The sequence below is a fragment of the Asterias rubens genome, chromosome 5 (assembly GCF_902459465.1).
Source record: "Asterias rubens chromosome 5, eAstRub1.3, whole genome shotgun sequence".
Classification (NCBI taxonomy): domain Eukaryota; kingdom Metazoa; phylum Echinodermata; class Asteroidea; order Forcipulatida; family Asteriidae; genus Asterias; species Asterias rubens.
Genome location: NC_047066.1, coordinates 14,442,298 through 14,456,940, shown reverse-complemented (window position 1 = coordinate 14,456,940; position 14,643 = coordinate 14,442,298). Strand labels below are relative to the sequence as shown.

General features: G+C 38.4%; 1 protein-coding gene across 1 annotated transcript; it reads right to left on the bottom strand.

The window, feature by feature from the left end:
* Nucleotides 1-282: 282 nt before the first annotated feature.
* On the bottom strand, nucleotides 283-14,414 carry LOC117290844 (S-adenosyl-L-methionine-dependent tRNA 4-demethylwyosine synthase TYW1-like). The gene is made up of 17 exons (XM_033772402.1): nucleotides 14,307-14,414; nucleotides 12,899-13,041; nucleotides 11,986-12,180; nucleotides 11,002-11,103; nucleotides 10,560-10,754; nucleotides 9,420-9,519; nucleotides 8,790-8,941; nucleotides 8,113-8,253; nucleotides 7,433-7,511; nucleotides 7,032-7,084; nucleotides 6,101-6,219; nucleotides 5,535-5,644; nucleotides 4,570-4,747; nucleotides 3,304-3,439; nucleotides 2,171-2,281; nucleotides 1,155-1,322; nucleotides 283-534 (listed from the first exon to the last, which is right to left on the bottom strand). The coding sequence occupies exons 1-17, from the start codon at nucleotides 14,407-14,409 to the stop codon at nucleotides 310-312; spliced, it is 2,310 nt and encodes a 769-aa protein (XP_033628293.1). The 5' UTR covers nucleotides 14,410-14,414; the 3' UTR covers nucleotides 283-309.
* Nucleotides 14,415-14,643: the final 229 nt, after the last annotated feature.

Here is a 14,643-nt window from a genome sequence, read left to right as displayed (position 1 = left end):
TTGTACTCCCAAAGTGTATGGCTCGTGTCTAGTTTCCTGATCTTACTTCGGAGCAACCCATACACACAGGGGGAATAGTTTCAGAACAGAAAAATACAATCCTGCAATAAAGTCAAGGCCCAGTTGGTTGGCTATGCTTACCGTAAGCAAAAACTAGGCGCTTACGGAAGCAGGGAATTCGCGCTTGCATCAAGTGTATCAGGCTATTTAATCACAATTTGTCTGATTTTCAGGGCAAAAATAAATTGGAAATCAGACATAGGTAGGAAGTATATTATATAGTTTTCCAGTTCAGTTTTCCAGTTGACTCTAACAGCCAGAGAGATCCTTATTCTTTCCTTTCCTTCTGAACCTGGTCTCCTCTGGATCAAAGCCTTGCTCTTTGCATCCAAACACCGCCCAGGCTGGTGTTTTTGTCATGTAGTCCAAGGCGTTGAACTTTTTCTCCCCGTCGCTCGCAACAAAGTCGGCCATGAGCTCGTGGAACTTGGCGTAATCAATCCACGTCCACCATGATCCGTCGTCCTTTTTAAACTGAAGCAGAAAATATTGAACGAATATTAATAGTTGTTGCACTCACACCAACGAACTGCCAAAACCATCCACTCGCCACCGAACCCATTCAATACTCAAACTTATCCAACCCTACATAAGCTCATACACACAGCAGAGTCAAGCATCTTGAAGACACTCAGAGCACACTGACCGAACTGTCGAGCAGAGCAAACCGGCTTTTCTCAGAGCCACCACTACTCACAAAAAGAGATTTTTACATGGTGTCACCGAAAAACCTTACTTACTTGGATATTAATTATTATTTATTGATACATTGGAGAGTTTATGTATGGATTGGTTGAAACGGGGTTTACATGCAGAGGGTTTCAAGGGTTTTAAAGTCCATTCAAGCCAGGGTTGGGAGGATCATTTGAGAATCTTGGTCTTGATTGGGTTTTTTAAATTGTTATCCCTGCCTCCTGTTTTGGGGTGGGGTTTGTAAAGGTCGTTTTTGGGGTGTTGAATTGGTCAGGTTTTGCATTTGTTTAATGTTTTAGTGTTGTATGACTTTAAAAGCCTTTTGTGTGCAATCTCCATTTGAATAATTATATAATATTTAAAATAAAATAAAATAAAAAATAAATACAAATGTTCAGTACCTTCTTATGGGCAGCCAGTATGCAGTTTGAGTGTTCATGCTCACAGGCAATGTCATAATCTGGTAGCAGATCTACAAGCTTCTTCACGAAGCCCACCACCTCTTCATGCCATGGGATATTCTTCATGGTCAATGTGCTTGCCTTGGATTCCCCACAGTAGGTCACTCCCTGGTCAAAGGTCAAAGTTCAAAGCAAAAACAATATTATTTGATAACAACAAAGAATTGGCAAGGTCAAAACTTGTCTAAGATCACGGATTTACTTTTAAACTTACACGGTCTATTGATTACGAGAGTAGAAAACATCCCTTGAAACATATCTGTCTGAAATGTAATATTTGGTGAGAAATAATTGAAGCTAATTTCACTTTTGGAGTTTATCGCTCAGTGAGCATTTTATTCATTGTTTTTTATCGATGTCATGCAATGTGTAATCGTTTTTTTTATATTTTAATATCATGACCCAGATGGTCAATCGATCTCAAACTTCTACAGGTTTGTCAGTTTATGTATATGGTGGATTACATGAAGTTCTTACACTGCCAGCAACTGTTTTGTTAGCCAAAAAAACATTCTTTAAAGACACTGGACACTGTTGGTAATTGTCAAAGACCAGTCTTCCCACTAGGTGTATCTCAACATATGCATAAAATACCAAACCTGTGATTTTTTTTGCTCAATTGGTCGTTGAAGTTGCGAGATAACTATGAAAGAAAAAACACCCTTGTCACGCGTAGCTGTTCGCTTTCAGATGCTTGATTTCGAGACCTCAAAATCTAATTCTGAGGTCTTGAAATCAAATTCGTGGAAAATTACTTCTTTCTCGAAAACTACGTCACTTCAGAGGGAGCTGTTTCTCACAATATTTTATACTATCAACCTCTGCCCATTACTCGTTACCAAGTAAGGTTTTATGCTAATAACTATTTTGAGTAATTACCAATAGTGTCCACTGCCTTTAATGTTCCTTTAACTGAAAGACCAACTGATGAGAGATTTGCATGATTATTTGTTTACCTTGACTTCAATGAAGTCTGGCTTGCCGATGTTGACAAGGTTTGCGTAGGCATCAATCTCTTCGTTGTTCCAACCGTTGACTATGGTCAATCTGTACACTGTCCGCTGACCCTGTCAAAAAGAATTCAAGAAGGCCCACTATTAACGTTCATTCCAACAATTTGCAGCATTATTTTGTGCTGTCACAGTAGTCTGTCACAGCTTGACATGCACGTTGTACTATTTACTTGTACTTTCTTGTCTGACACAAAAAAAAACTGATTTACATTAAATTTACAGGTTTTCAAAATATTGGTACTCAAAAGCTTCCCTTAAAATATTACTTAAGTTACTGAGGTGTAGTTTTTAAAAATAAGTAACATAATTGCAAGAAAATTATATTTGTCTTGGTGAGAAGAAAATTATTGTAGCATGTACATGAACAGCGGATTTATGCGACTCTCATGAAAATATTGCTCTGTCTGTATTTTGTTTATTTATTGTTCTCAAACCCTTGGAAACTAGTTAAGCTTAAACTTCTCAAGGTAAATTATATAACTTGTATACACCTTCAATCACAATGAGTAAGGATTCATGTCATGACCAAAAACTTGACCCACAGAAGGTATCAAAACCCTTTACACATAATACATGCACGTTGTTGAACTCAAATTGAAAAGTGACATTATATTTATTGGTTTATTTCATAAAAACATCACACAGGAATGAACAGTATGACAACCGATATGGTTGAACTGCACTAGAACATGTACAGTATAAAAAATTCTTTAAAAAGAGCTAAAAGGTTAAACAGTTAAAACACACAATAGGTAATTAGCAATAATTACGAGCAATCAAAACAACAAACAATCAACCAGCACTTAACCAAAAAGAATGAGACTTAACTGGAAAAAGAATTACAGTAGAAGCAAAGTAACGCAAGTCTGGTATTAAACAAAGGCCTCTTTTAAAAGTACCCATAGACAAGAAGACTTTGCAATGGAAAATCCCCTTGGCAAAATGAAAATGGCCTTGCCCTCAACGATAAAATTCTAGGCCCAGTAATACTAAAATTGTGCCACTACTTCATGACGTTCAATCAACAATTACTTGAAATCATGTCAATCAAAAAACACATATTAACTAATTCTTACCTTTTCTGAAAGTGCCTCTAGACTGCTGAGTAATCTGGGCCAGAAGTCGCGGAATAGCGGCCGGTCAATCTTCTTTAAGCTTTCCTTCGTACTCGCATCCACACTAACGTAGAGCTGCGTAACAGGAACCATGCTCCTTTAAGGAAATTACACACATTAAAAGTTGTTTGAGTTGAAGGTACATGTACATTGTAACTATTGGTTGCCTCGGGTTAGCCGTGACACTTCTGTCCTTAAGCAAGACACTTAACCATTGCTTCGTCCTTCGGATGGGACGTAAAGCCATTGGTCCCATGTGTTGTGTAATGCATGTAAAAGAACCCAGTGCATTTTTCGAAAAGAGAAGGGGTTCGCCCCGGTGTTTCTGGCTGTGGCTGCTGTATGCGCCGTAGCACCTTGTAAACCCTTATACGGTGCTAATAATTGGGTTTCAAAATTCATCACTGCAATTACCTATCTTTCTGTTCAGAAACTTTCAAAAGTTTGTATATACTCAGCGCCTTGAGTACCTTGTTTGGTAGATACGTGCACTATACATGTATAAGAGTTCGATATTATCATTATTAAATGTCAAGCTGTCGAGCAAAAATTAGTAGGGAACCAGTCACAGAGGATTGTGCATAATATTTTGGGTGGTAACCCATTTTTGCTAAGCAAGACTTTTCTGCGTTAAGCTACTTTTTTGTCCAAACTCCTGTAGAAATTTTGCAGATCTATCTATTATTTAGAATTTGAAGACTGGTTTACCATGCTAAATAATAACAAATAATATGAAGTTCATGTATAACGCATTTTACGTTAACCGTATCGATGCACTTTACATTAGTTCCATGGTCATTGGGCCGACAACATCCCTTTAATCTCAGCTCCCTGGATAGTCCTGAGCTGCCGTGGCACTCCAAAGTCTTTTTCATACACAATAAGCCTCTCTTAATATTTATGCATGAGGTACGTCACAATGCTAACTCAAAACGAGGCGATGGGCGCATCCACTGCAACTGATGGGGGATGTGCGCCCATAGCCTCATTTTGGGTAAGAATTATGACGTCATGCATAAGAGAGGCATATATCAACCTCTACCCTCGCAGGTACCCATTCATATACCCATACATGTAGGTGAAGAGGAGCAATTATAGTAAAGCATCTTGCTCAAGGACACAAGTGTCATGACCAGGGCCCCGAACCCACACTCCACAGACTTAACCACCTTAACCTGAATTCGATGATCTAGGCCATAACACATAAAATTGTATCTTTAAAAGTACCTGATAGCTTCTGGGAACTGTGCGTTGGTGACCAGAAACGTTGAGATTTTATGACTGTGTAGTAGCTTCGCAAAGCGGTTGATCTCTGGGTACATGATTGGTTCACCGACTAATGATAAAGCACAGTGCTGGACCTGCATGGCTTCTGCCATACGCTCCGGCTTCACACCAGGGACACCTGTGGTACAAGATTAAATTATAAAACCATTAAAAAAAGAGGATCCTTCTATGAAATTGATTTCCTTCACCCTTAGGCATGATCTTGGAACAAAAAGTGGGGGGTTTCAGATATATTTCTGTGAAGGCCGACTTAATCATATCATCATTCAATTGTTTGTTCTTTTGTCGTCCTTGATTTTTATTTTATTTTAAACTGTTTTTGAAGTGCAATGCTTTCCTGATCTGGTATGGGACTGTTCTGTGATTTTTATGCAATTCTGGGTCTTTTCCCCTACTATTTTTTTTTTTTTTTTGCCGTTTGTGCATTTTAATGTTTTTCAGCTTTTTATCATGTTCACTTCCTTGTTTATTGTATTTAAACTGCCAAACTGTAAATTTAAGACCACAATTCAGTTTTTCATTCACTGCTAGTGTCTTATATAAATATTGATAAAATAAATTAACCATAAATAATTTATTATTTTTTCTTTTTTAAATACTGCAAACCAAATATATATTGATACCTCACCATGCAATGCCTCAAATCCCATATAATGATGAACTTGAATCGCGACTTCTACAATTTTTGTCTGTATCGTTCAGCTGTTTCTTTGAGAGGGTAGGGCCATTTTTAGTTTTCACAATGCACTCAACAAAGTTCGAGGCCTGAGAGTTGCTTAACTGAACATTTGCTTAGCAGTTTTCTACTAAGAAAAACTAAGCAGAAAACCAGCTAAAGAAAGTACAGATGACGTTTTTTTGTTGGGGGGGGGGGGGCTGGTAAAACTTATTTTAGGCAAAATCACCTTTGAATTCTTTCATGAGTTTGTAGTGATTCTGAAGAGCGCCCTCTAGGATCGTCTCTGGGTCATCCATCTTCCACCGCCACTCTGTGCCGACTGGATTGGTGTGATGCCTTTATTGAAAAATGTAAATGAAAAGTTAAACTAGTGCATCAAAGTCATAGGCACTGTTCGCACTGGACTTAATTTGGGCAAATTAAATTAACCTGGTAAGGTTTTGTAGGGTCAAATAATTCCAAGTGCAGACAGTGGAAAAGTTAACCTGTCGGAATGTTATTCAGCTTCATGGTAAAGTTAACAAGTATATTAATCCAGTGCAACTATTATTAAGGGTAGACATAATGTAGTAATCATAAATACAGTTACTATTACTTCATCGCACCAGTGTGTACATCCGTTTTGTGGGCTTGTTAAAGCAAGAAACAGCATTTCAACACATTAGCCTCTGTCGTGTTTGTCTGTCAAGTTTATCGTCTGTACAATTTGTACTTGTGCTGTTTGGTGTTTATTTTTTGTTAGTCTGTCAATAGGTAAAGGAACTTATATCCCTTGATATGACGGTATTTTACCTCCAGCAGAAGACACATTTGTTGGCGCAGGCGAGGCTTGGTGTGGTCTCCATACAGCGATGACTCTCAATGCCATAGAACGTGTGTTTATAGCAGCCTCCTCGTCCACGTAACATACTCTAAAGAAAAAACAACATGTACATAAGAGGCTCCAATGCTAAACAAAAAAAAGATATACCTGCGAGGGTAGGGTAGCCACAATTTCAGATTGTAGGGTCACCAACGATGTTGGTGGTTTTGAGAGAAGCTGCGACGTTGGATGTGTTTAAACGCCTCCTCAAGACATTTTTATTTCCAGAACCATCCTAATTTGCTCCTCCTTTTGTTTCTATATTAGCATGTCGTTGGTCTGGTTTTGTTTTTGTTCTTATGTTGCCCTCCCTTTGTTAATGTCAGGCGCTCTGTTCTTTGTATAGCGCCCTATAAATGTTTTGTATTATTATTATTATTATTATAGCGCCCTCTTGTCTGTGAATCACCCTCCTTCATATTGGTGACAGAATCCTGGCATACATAATTTCCCTAGGACACCAGCATGGTCAAATTTTCAGATTTGGGGTTCAACAAACTGTTGGTGTTTTGATGGTTTCAAATGATACAGACTGGACTCCTCAAGACATATTATCTGTACAGACTGGGTAACTTAGTCAAAGTTTGAGATACATGTATAATGAGAATTTTGTGAAGTTCAGTTTTTGTCCAAATCCCCAAAATACACCATGCAGTATTTAAGCAGCATCCAGCAACAAAGCTAAGCTCAGCATTCTCCTGAAGACATTAAAAGCATACGATCGAAACGTTGAGTTGTCAAACACTAGTTCTTTTTCAGATTCAACACTACTCAAACGAGATTTTCACATGGTGTTACCACAAACCTCACCTAATACTTCCACCATGCAAAGATTCAATTCCTTCTTATATTTATGCTAACCTTAGTCCATCTGCAGAGTTTAACCCCAGAGTGGCTACCAATCAGACGGTACCCTGAAAGAGATAAGCAAAATCAAACAAAAAGTAGCAACATGTTTAAAGGGTTTGGGTACTCTTTGTACAAAATGTCCACAGCTTTACAATTAACTTACACGGTTTGAAGATAATGATAGTAAAAAGCTTCCCATCAAATATTACTTACTGCGGTGCTGTAGTTTTGAGAAATGAGTAAAACAACTCTCAAAATAATTTTCATCTCACTGAGACAAAACATTTTTTAGCATGTAAAAAATAGATAACCAGTGATGGTTTTTTACCATAACATACCATAACTGGTTAATACGCTTTTACATGCTAAAACTGAGACGAAAATATTTTTGCGACATTGCGTGCTATACTCACCCTGTTTTGTGAGTGCTTTTCTTAGCATTGGCGTAATCATCTCCCTCGGCTCGGCTGATTTAGCTGAAGCTCTGTCATCCTACAACCAACCACAAAATAAACAAATAAAAAATCATTCTAAAACATGAATCTGCTTTGTTATTTGAGCTTTCTGCAGGCCTCGAATAAACCCAAAGCACCCTCAGCAGCTGCCGTGGTGCCCTGTGCTTTTGCTGTGAAGTGCTACAGCAGCCCAGGGCCCAATTTCATAGAGCTGCTAAGCACAAAAATTTGCTTAGCATGAAATGTCTTTCTTGATAAAAACAGGATCACCAACAAAATTTCTGTTTGTTGCATATTGCTTGTTACTAGTAATCAGCAGTTGTTTGCTTATCCTGAAAATCACATGGAAATTTGGTTGGTAATCCTGTTGTTATCAAGGAAGAAATTTCATGCTAAGCAAATTTTCGTGCTTAGCAGCTCTATGAAATTGGGCCCAGAGCTGTTCACTCCCCAGGGAGCTGAGAAAGATTAAAGAAATTTGATTGGCCCAATTAGGCGGGCACTAATTGTAAAGCATATTGAAACGGTTATTGTAAAATGCGCTATATAACAACTAGTTTCTATCATTACAACTTGTATTTATCATCAATCTATACTTCAAACAAGAATCTATCTTGTGTATTTAGATGACCTCTGACCTTTGCCTTCTTCATTTTCTTCATGACCTTTCCCAAGTCCTCGAGGTCAGTCAGGCCATTAGTCTCTGTGACTTTGCTGCTTCCATCTTGGGCATCTTCCACGTCACTGACTTCCTCTTCACTGGAACTATCATACAATTCCTTCATGTAATAAAAAATAATAATTACAAACTTTTTAATATGTACATGTATGTTTCTAAGCGCTATAACCAAATTGACAAAACAGGCTAACTTATTAAGTTCCGAACATAATATAACTCTGGCTTTTTTATCATTTTGCTTACAGTGCTATTTCTCTTTGAATGTTTGTGTTTGTAAGTGTTTTTAATGACAAATAAATTACAATAATCCGGGGGCAGAGTAATTACTAACGAAAAAGTCTGAAACTTGGATACAAATTCAAAGGTATGTTGAAATGATGGCATTTCTACTGTTTGGTAACCCCTGGGGTTATAGATTCCAAGGAGCTTTTGGGAACAGTCTCCAAAGCACTAGAGAAGTAGACCAATGAGCAGGACTTCTTTATTTGTGAAAAAAAATATTGTCTGATTTTCTTCACCCAGCCGACATAAAAAGTCTGAATTCAGCCTAAAGTCTAAACAATCTCATCCCTGAATAATCAAAGTAATAATAACAAAATGAATGAAAGTTGTTTTTTGAAAATTGGTGTCCCCAACCTCGTCATTGTCGTCTTGAGTCTCCTGGCAACAGCCCCCGTCTGTTTTCCCGCATTCACACGACTGCGCCTGTGAACTACAGCAATCTTTACTGGAGCTTGTTAACTTTTGGAGGAGCGACTCTTTCCACGCAGCAAAATCTTCTCCTACGCCTGCAAAAAGTTCAAATTTTACAGCAAAATTGTAGAGGTGACACATGATGAAATGAAATGTATTGGGTAGATAAATAACTTATCTGCTGAATAGAGTCCGCAAAATTCTCTGTAGGATATTTTTAACTAATAGGTGGGGCATTTGGGATCAAATGTTTTGACGTTCACACAAATGTGTGCTTTCAGATGCCTAAAAATGGCTTCAAGTTTTTTATTAGATGCAAATGTTTGACCGAGAAATTACCCCTTTCTCAAAAATTACGTTATTTCTGGGGGAGCCGTTTCTAACAATGTTTTATACTATCCACAGCTCTCCATTGCTTTTTATGCTAATAAATATATTGAGTAATTACCAGAAGTGTTCAGTGCCTGTTTAAAACCACTTCTTATTCACTACACCACTAGCAATTTTTCTATTTGCACTTTATAAATACTTAGTATTCGTTTGTTTGATTTCACTAACTCCAAAGGGATTTACCTCCATGTTTGCTCTCAGCAACATTCTGATCTCCCTCCCCTCTCTCCACCACAGCTGATGCACTCAGGATGCTGAGCCAGCTATCTACATTCTTCCCGACCTATAAAACACACATTTACAACAACAACAACATTGTAGCGGCAAAGTACAGACGATGTGACTTGTGACATCACATGTTTATAAAAGAGCCACCAAGCCTGAACTTCCAGCAGGTTTGATTTGTACACAGCCCGATGGAAGAAAACATAAAATTGAGATTGCACTGTCTAATTCTTATGAACTTTTGATTTGATGAAAGGGGGCACGCCAGCTTTTACTTTCATAACTCTCGGATTGATGTGGAAATTATGACACAAATTGTAAACTTTTCCATATGACCAGTGTAGTATCTTGCCTGCCAGAAAAGCCAAAGAGTGTACAAGGTCACACCTATTGTAAACAAAGTTCACACGGTCTATACCTTTGATTTTTGAAACCGCTCGCTTGTTCTAATTTTATACAAATTGTAAATGTATATGATAAATGGTGAGCACGTTTTTAAAATATCGGCGAAAATCTGTAGCAAATATGTCCGAACGCAGGAAGAATATTCCCTAATCTGAGCTCAAATTAAAATTTTTAGCCATATAAACTAATATTTGTTATCTAACTACCTGTCCTGGATTAATTTTGACAAGACAGTGTAAATGGTGTTTTTTTTTCGAGCAGATAAGAGTACCGAACTCAAGCTCTGGTGTTTCTGTTCAGCAGATTGTGGGTTTGAATCTTGGTTGTGACGACTGTGTCCCTGAGCAAGACACTTGACTATAATTCCACCCAGGGGTAAATGGGTACCTGTGAGGGCAGAGATGGTTCTTGCGTTTGATTTAGCCAAATAGGGCACATTTTTTGCACAGGCTTTATATTCCCCAGGGAGCCGAGATGGTTTAAGAAATGGATTAAGGCCCAGTGACCAGGGGTAATGAAGCGCTTTGATACGCTCTTCGGTTGTGATAAGCGCTTAATAAAACTTGGTATTATTTAGACCCAGAAACTGGGGTGCTGTACTTCTTTTTTTCAAATTTTTTGCATTACGATAATGACATTTTTGAAAAAAGGAGTACAGCGCCCCAGTTTAACTGGGTCTAGGTATTATTCTACCTGATTATAATGGCCTTCATAGAGTGAGTTTCCGAGTCCAAACACAGCATACTTTAGTCCCTTGAGGAGGGACTTGTGAACCCTGAAATCAGTGGTTGATTCCTCCAACCACTGACAGAACCAGGTAGCACTCTTTGTTGGCAGTCCTTCAGAATATGTGGCTAGAATGAAGACGCAGGTGACCAGTCCCTCAGTCTGTGTAACAAACAAAAGAGGTACACTCTGAATTGGGAAATTTAGGGGGAAAACAAATATTCTATAATACATTATTTCAAAAATATTTGTTTTTATCAGTAATAACAAGATCAGGGCCCAACTTCATTAAGCTGTTACTAACAAAATCAACTCAGAACATCAAAACTGTGTACATCGCTACTACTTTTAATGGCTAGCTTCAGCCCAGGCCCATTTTATAAAGCTGCTTATCAACCTTTGACCTTACCTCTGGAAGAATATGACTTTCTGGGTCAAAGGTGAGTAGGTCAACGACCTCTGCAGACATGCCACTTGCGGTTGCTGCCTTTGCGAGATCCTCTGCGAAACTCTGAATGATCAACACAAACAAACCAATTACATAACAATCGCAATTTATAAGGCACTACCCGTGTTCAGATCATAGCGCACATAAAAGCAATTAACATGGAAAAAGGTGAGTCTTTAGAGCTTGCTCCAAATTATTGGCCCAGCTGCACTAAAGGCTTTTTGACCAAGAACTTCTTATTATTCTTTTGCAACTTCAATGACCAATTGAGCCCAAATTTCCACAGATTTGTTATTTTATGCATTTGTTGGGATACGCAATTGAGAATACTGGGGTCGATTTCACATAGAGTTAGGACTAGTCCTAACTTAGGAGTAATGAAATACGTATGGCTAGTCCTAAGTTGGGACGAGTAACTTGTCCTAACTTGAGATAAGACTAGTCTTCACTTTTTGTGAAATCCACCCCAGGTGCAATTACCAAATGTGTCCAGTGTCTTTTGAAAAAAAGTTGATATCTACCACTACCATCTAAAGACATGATTTAAAGGTAGTGGACACTATTGGTAATTACTCAAAATAATGATTAGCATAAAACCTCACTTTGTCACGAGTAATTGGGAGAGGTTGATAGTATAAAACATTGTGAGAAAAGGCTCCTTCTGAAGTGATGAGTTTTCGAGAAAGAACTAATTTTCCGCAAATTTGGTTTTGAGGCCTCAGATTTAGAATTTGAGGTCTCGAAATCAAACATCTGAAAGCACACAACTTTGTGTGACCAGGGTGGTTTTTTTTTTCATTATTATCTCGCAACTTCAACGGCCAATTGAGCTCAAAGTTTCACAGGTTCATTATTTTATGCAGATTTTGAGATACACCAAGTGAGAAGACCAATACCATTACCAATAGAGTCCACTGTCTTTAAGAGGGGGGGGGGGGTATTAACCTTGGCAGTCCCAGTTTGTGTGCCATAGAAAACTCTCAGCCTGCCCTTCTTCTCAGAAGTGATTTCAGAACTTTTTTTCAGCAAACGCCCATTCTGGTTGGCTGCTTGGGCCCGGGATGTCTGCTGTTGAGTCGGCTCTCTGTCGCCCTCTGTTGGCCTCCTCGGGGCAGCATTTGGCACAAAATTCTCAACTTCCTGTAGAACAAAGAAAACACCTAGATTTGTCAATGAGCTTTTTTTGAAAAACAGCATATCAAGTTCCATGGAACTGATTGAACTACAAGTTCCACTGTCGTGCCAAGCGGATAAGAGCACCGGACTCAAGCTCTAGTATTTCTGATCAACAGAGTGTGGGTTCAAGTACCGGTCATGACACTTGTGTACTTTTAAAAGCAAGACACTTAACCGTGATTGCTTCATCCTTCGGATGGGACGTAGAGCCATTGGTCCCATGTTGTGTAAAGCACATCAAAGAACCCAAGTGCACTTATCTAAGGGACAAGGGGTCCACCCTGCCTGGTGTTCCTGGTTTGATTGGCTGCATATTGAGCCACAGCACCTTGTAAGCCCCCTAAATGGTGCTTTGTGATGAAGTATTAAGTATATGTAGGGCTCAGTCTTAGCCCCACATACCCTGGTATACATGTACCTAATGTTGAAACGCCTTGAGAGTCACAGGGTGACGGATATGAGCGCTACAAGAAGCCATTATTAAGAAGCCGGTCGTCGATTTCAACAAACTCTTCCTAACTTGGGATTAATCTTAGGATAAAGGACAGTTAAAAGCTGCATCCATAGACGTTAGGACGCATTGAACCCTCCCTAAAGTTAGGACGGGTTACTCGTCCTAACTCAAGGTAGGATAAATCCTAGAGTTCATAAAGTCGACTGCTGGTTTTCCTGTTTTACTTACATTATCATTCTTGTTCCACCAAAGTATCACCATAAGGAGAGTAGCCACACCCGTCACAAAGGACACACCGTACCAGCAAGGAACTGACGTCCATAGTGTAGTCACTAACTTACTACCCCAGTGGAATTGCAATGTGTCGATATCTACAAGTTTGAGAAAAACATTATGAAGAGTGCGATGAATGCTTAAAATGTGATAAATGAAACAGCGAATGATCTGCACACGAGTATAAACATGATTCTCCATGCTAAGATGTCACACATACTGTGGGATAACTTCTTTTGCATTAAACTGCAAGTGTAACAACACTCTTCACAAAGTACGATATTGGGACTGAACAAATGAACCCAGTTTTACAAAGGTTGGTAAGAAGAACAAAAAACTTGCTAAGCGCCGAAAAACATTGCTTGGAAGAAACAGATAACTAGCACTGCAGATTATCCCCACTTGTCCTCTACTCATGTTTTGCTTAGCCAAACAGATTTGCTAAGCAGTATTTTCTGCTTTTAAAACAGCTTCTTGAAATTGGGGCCCTCTACTTATTGTAGAATTTTAGGGTTAAGATCAACCATCACAACTTTATCAGTCATGTACAGTTGAAATGTCAGACAACTCAACCGTCAGATAACTTGCTGTCGGACAACTCGTCCATCTGACAGTGACAAGCGGACGGGCGAAACAACAGCTTGGCCTTGACAGGCCATGGCATCAGTTAGACAACTTGGTTCCAGAGTGACAAGATAGGTCAGCGGGTAAGTGACGATCTCCGTTACTGACATTTATTAAAAAGACACCCAGACTAAAGTTAAATAGTCTGCTGCAACCAATAGACTACAAGATTAGAGAGGGTACCTGACTACCTGTGTGTCAAAATGTAGTGCACTACTACATGTAGTTATAATGTTTGTATTGTAAACAGTAAGTCATATGACATATCATGGAGGAATAAATTATGGGATGGTGGGCAGCACGAGACGTAGGTCACTTTATACTGAGTCGGTCAGTAGCGTTAGATTAGAGAATCATTACACAACACTCATACGTGTAGGTCACAGGTGGTGGAGCAAGTAAGTAATCAAATCATAACTTTCAAAAACTATTTTACAAAAACTAAATCAAAGATTGAAATTTGCCCAATTTTTCCAAGAGGGTCCAATCATAATAAATTAACTCAGTTAATTGTCATAATTATTTTACTTAATCATAACCAGTACCCCAAAAATAAAAAATAATAATATAAATACATACACAAAATATATATAAACAGCGCCCTCTACGCCTGCTTAACTGTCATATCACATAGGCATACATTGTCTGATTGTCGGCAGAATAAATTGTTTTAAAACAAAATTTCAAGATAATAAGCTGAAATTGATAAGTTCCGTGCATGTATATATGTCTCATCTACCTTCGTTTTCACTATCGATGGCATAAACTCCTTCAAAACCACAGAAATTGGAAACTAAAAAACACCAAAATAGAAAGCAGATATCTGCTACGGAGGCTGCCATCTTGGATTGAGCTTCTTTTCGGGAAGAAAAAGTCGTTTGTTTATTTATCACAGTTAATAAATTATATTTTTAGTAATATTTTATAATAAAGCCTTCGAATATTGTTTAAAATGTTCAAAAATAAATTAAAACTTGACTTGTATGCAGTTTCTGATTGAAAAAAATTACATTTTGTAATAAGTTGAGTTTTAGATAAATAACAAACGGCTACGCGAATAAAGTAGTGTCTTTGTA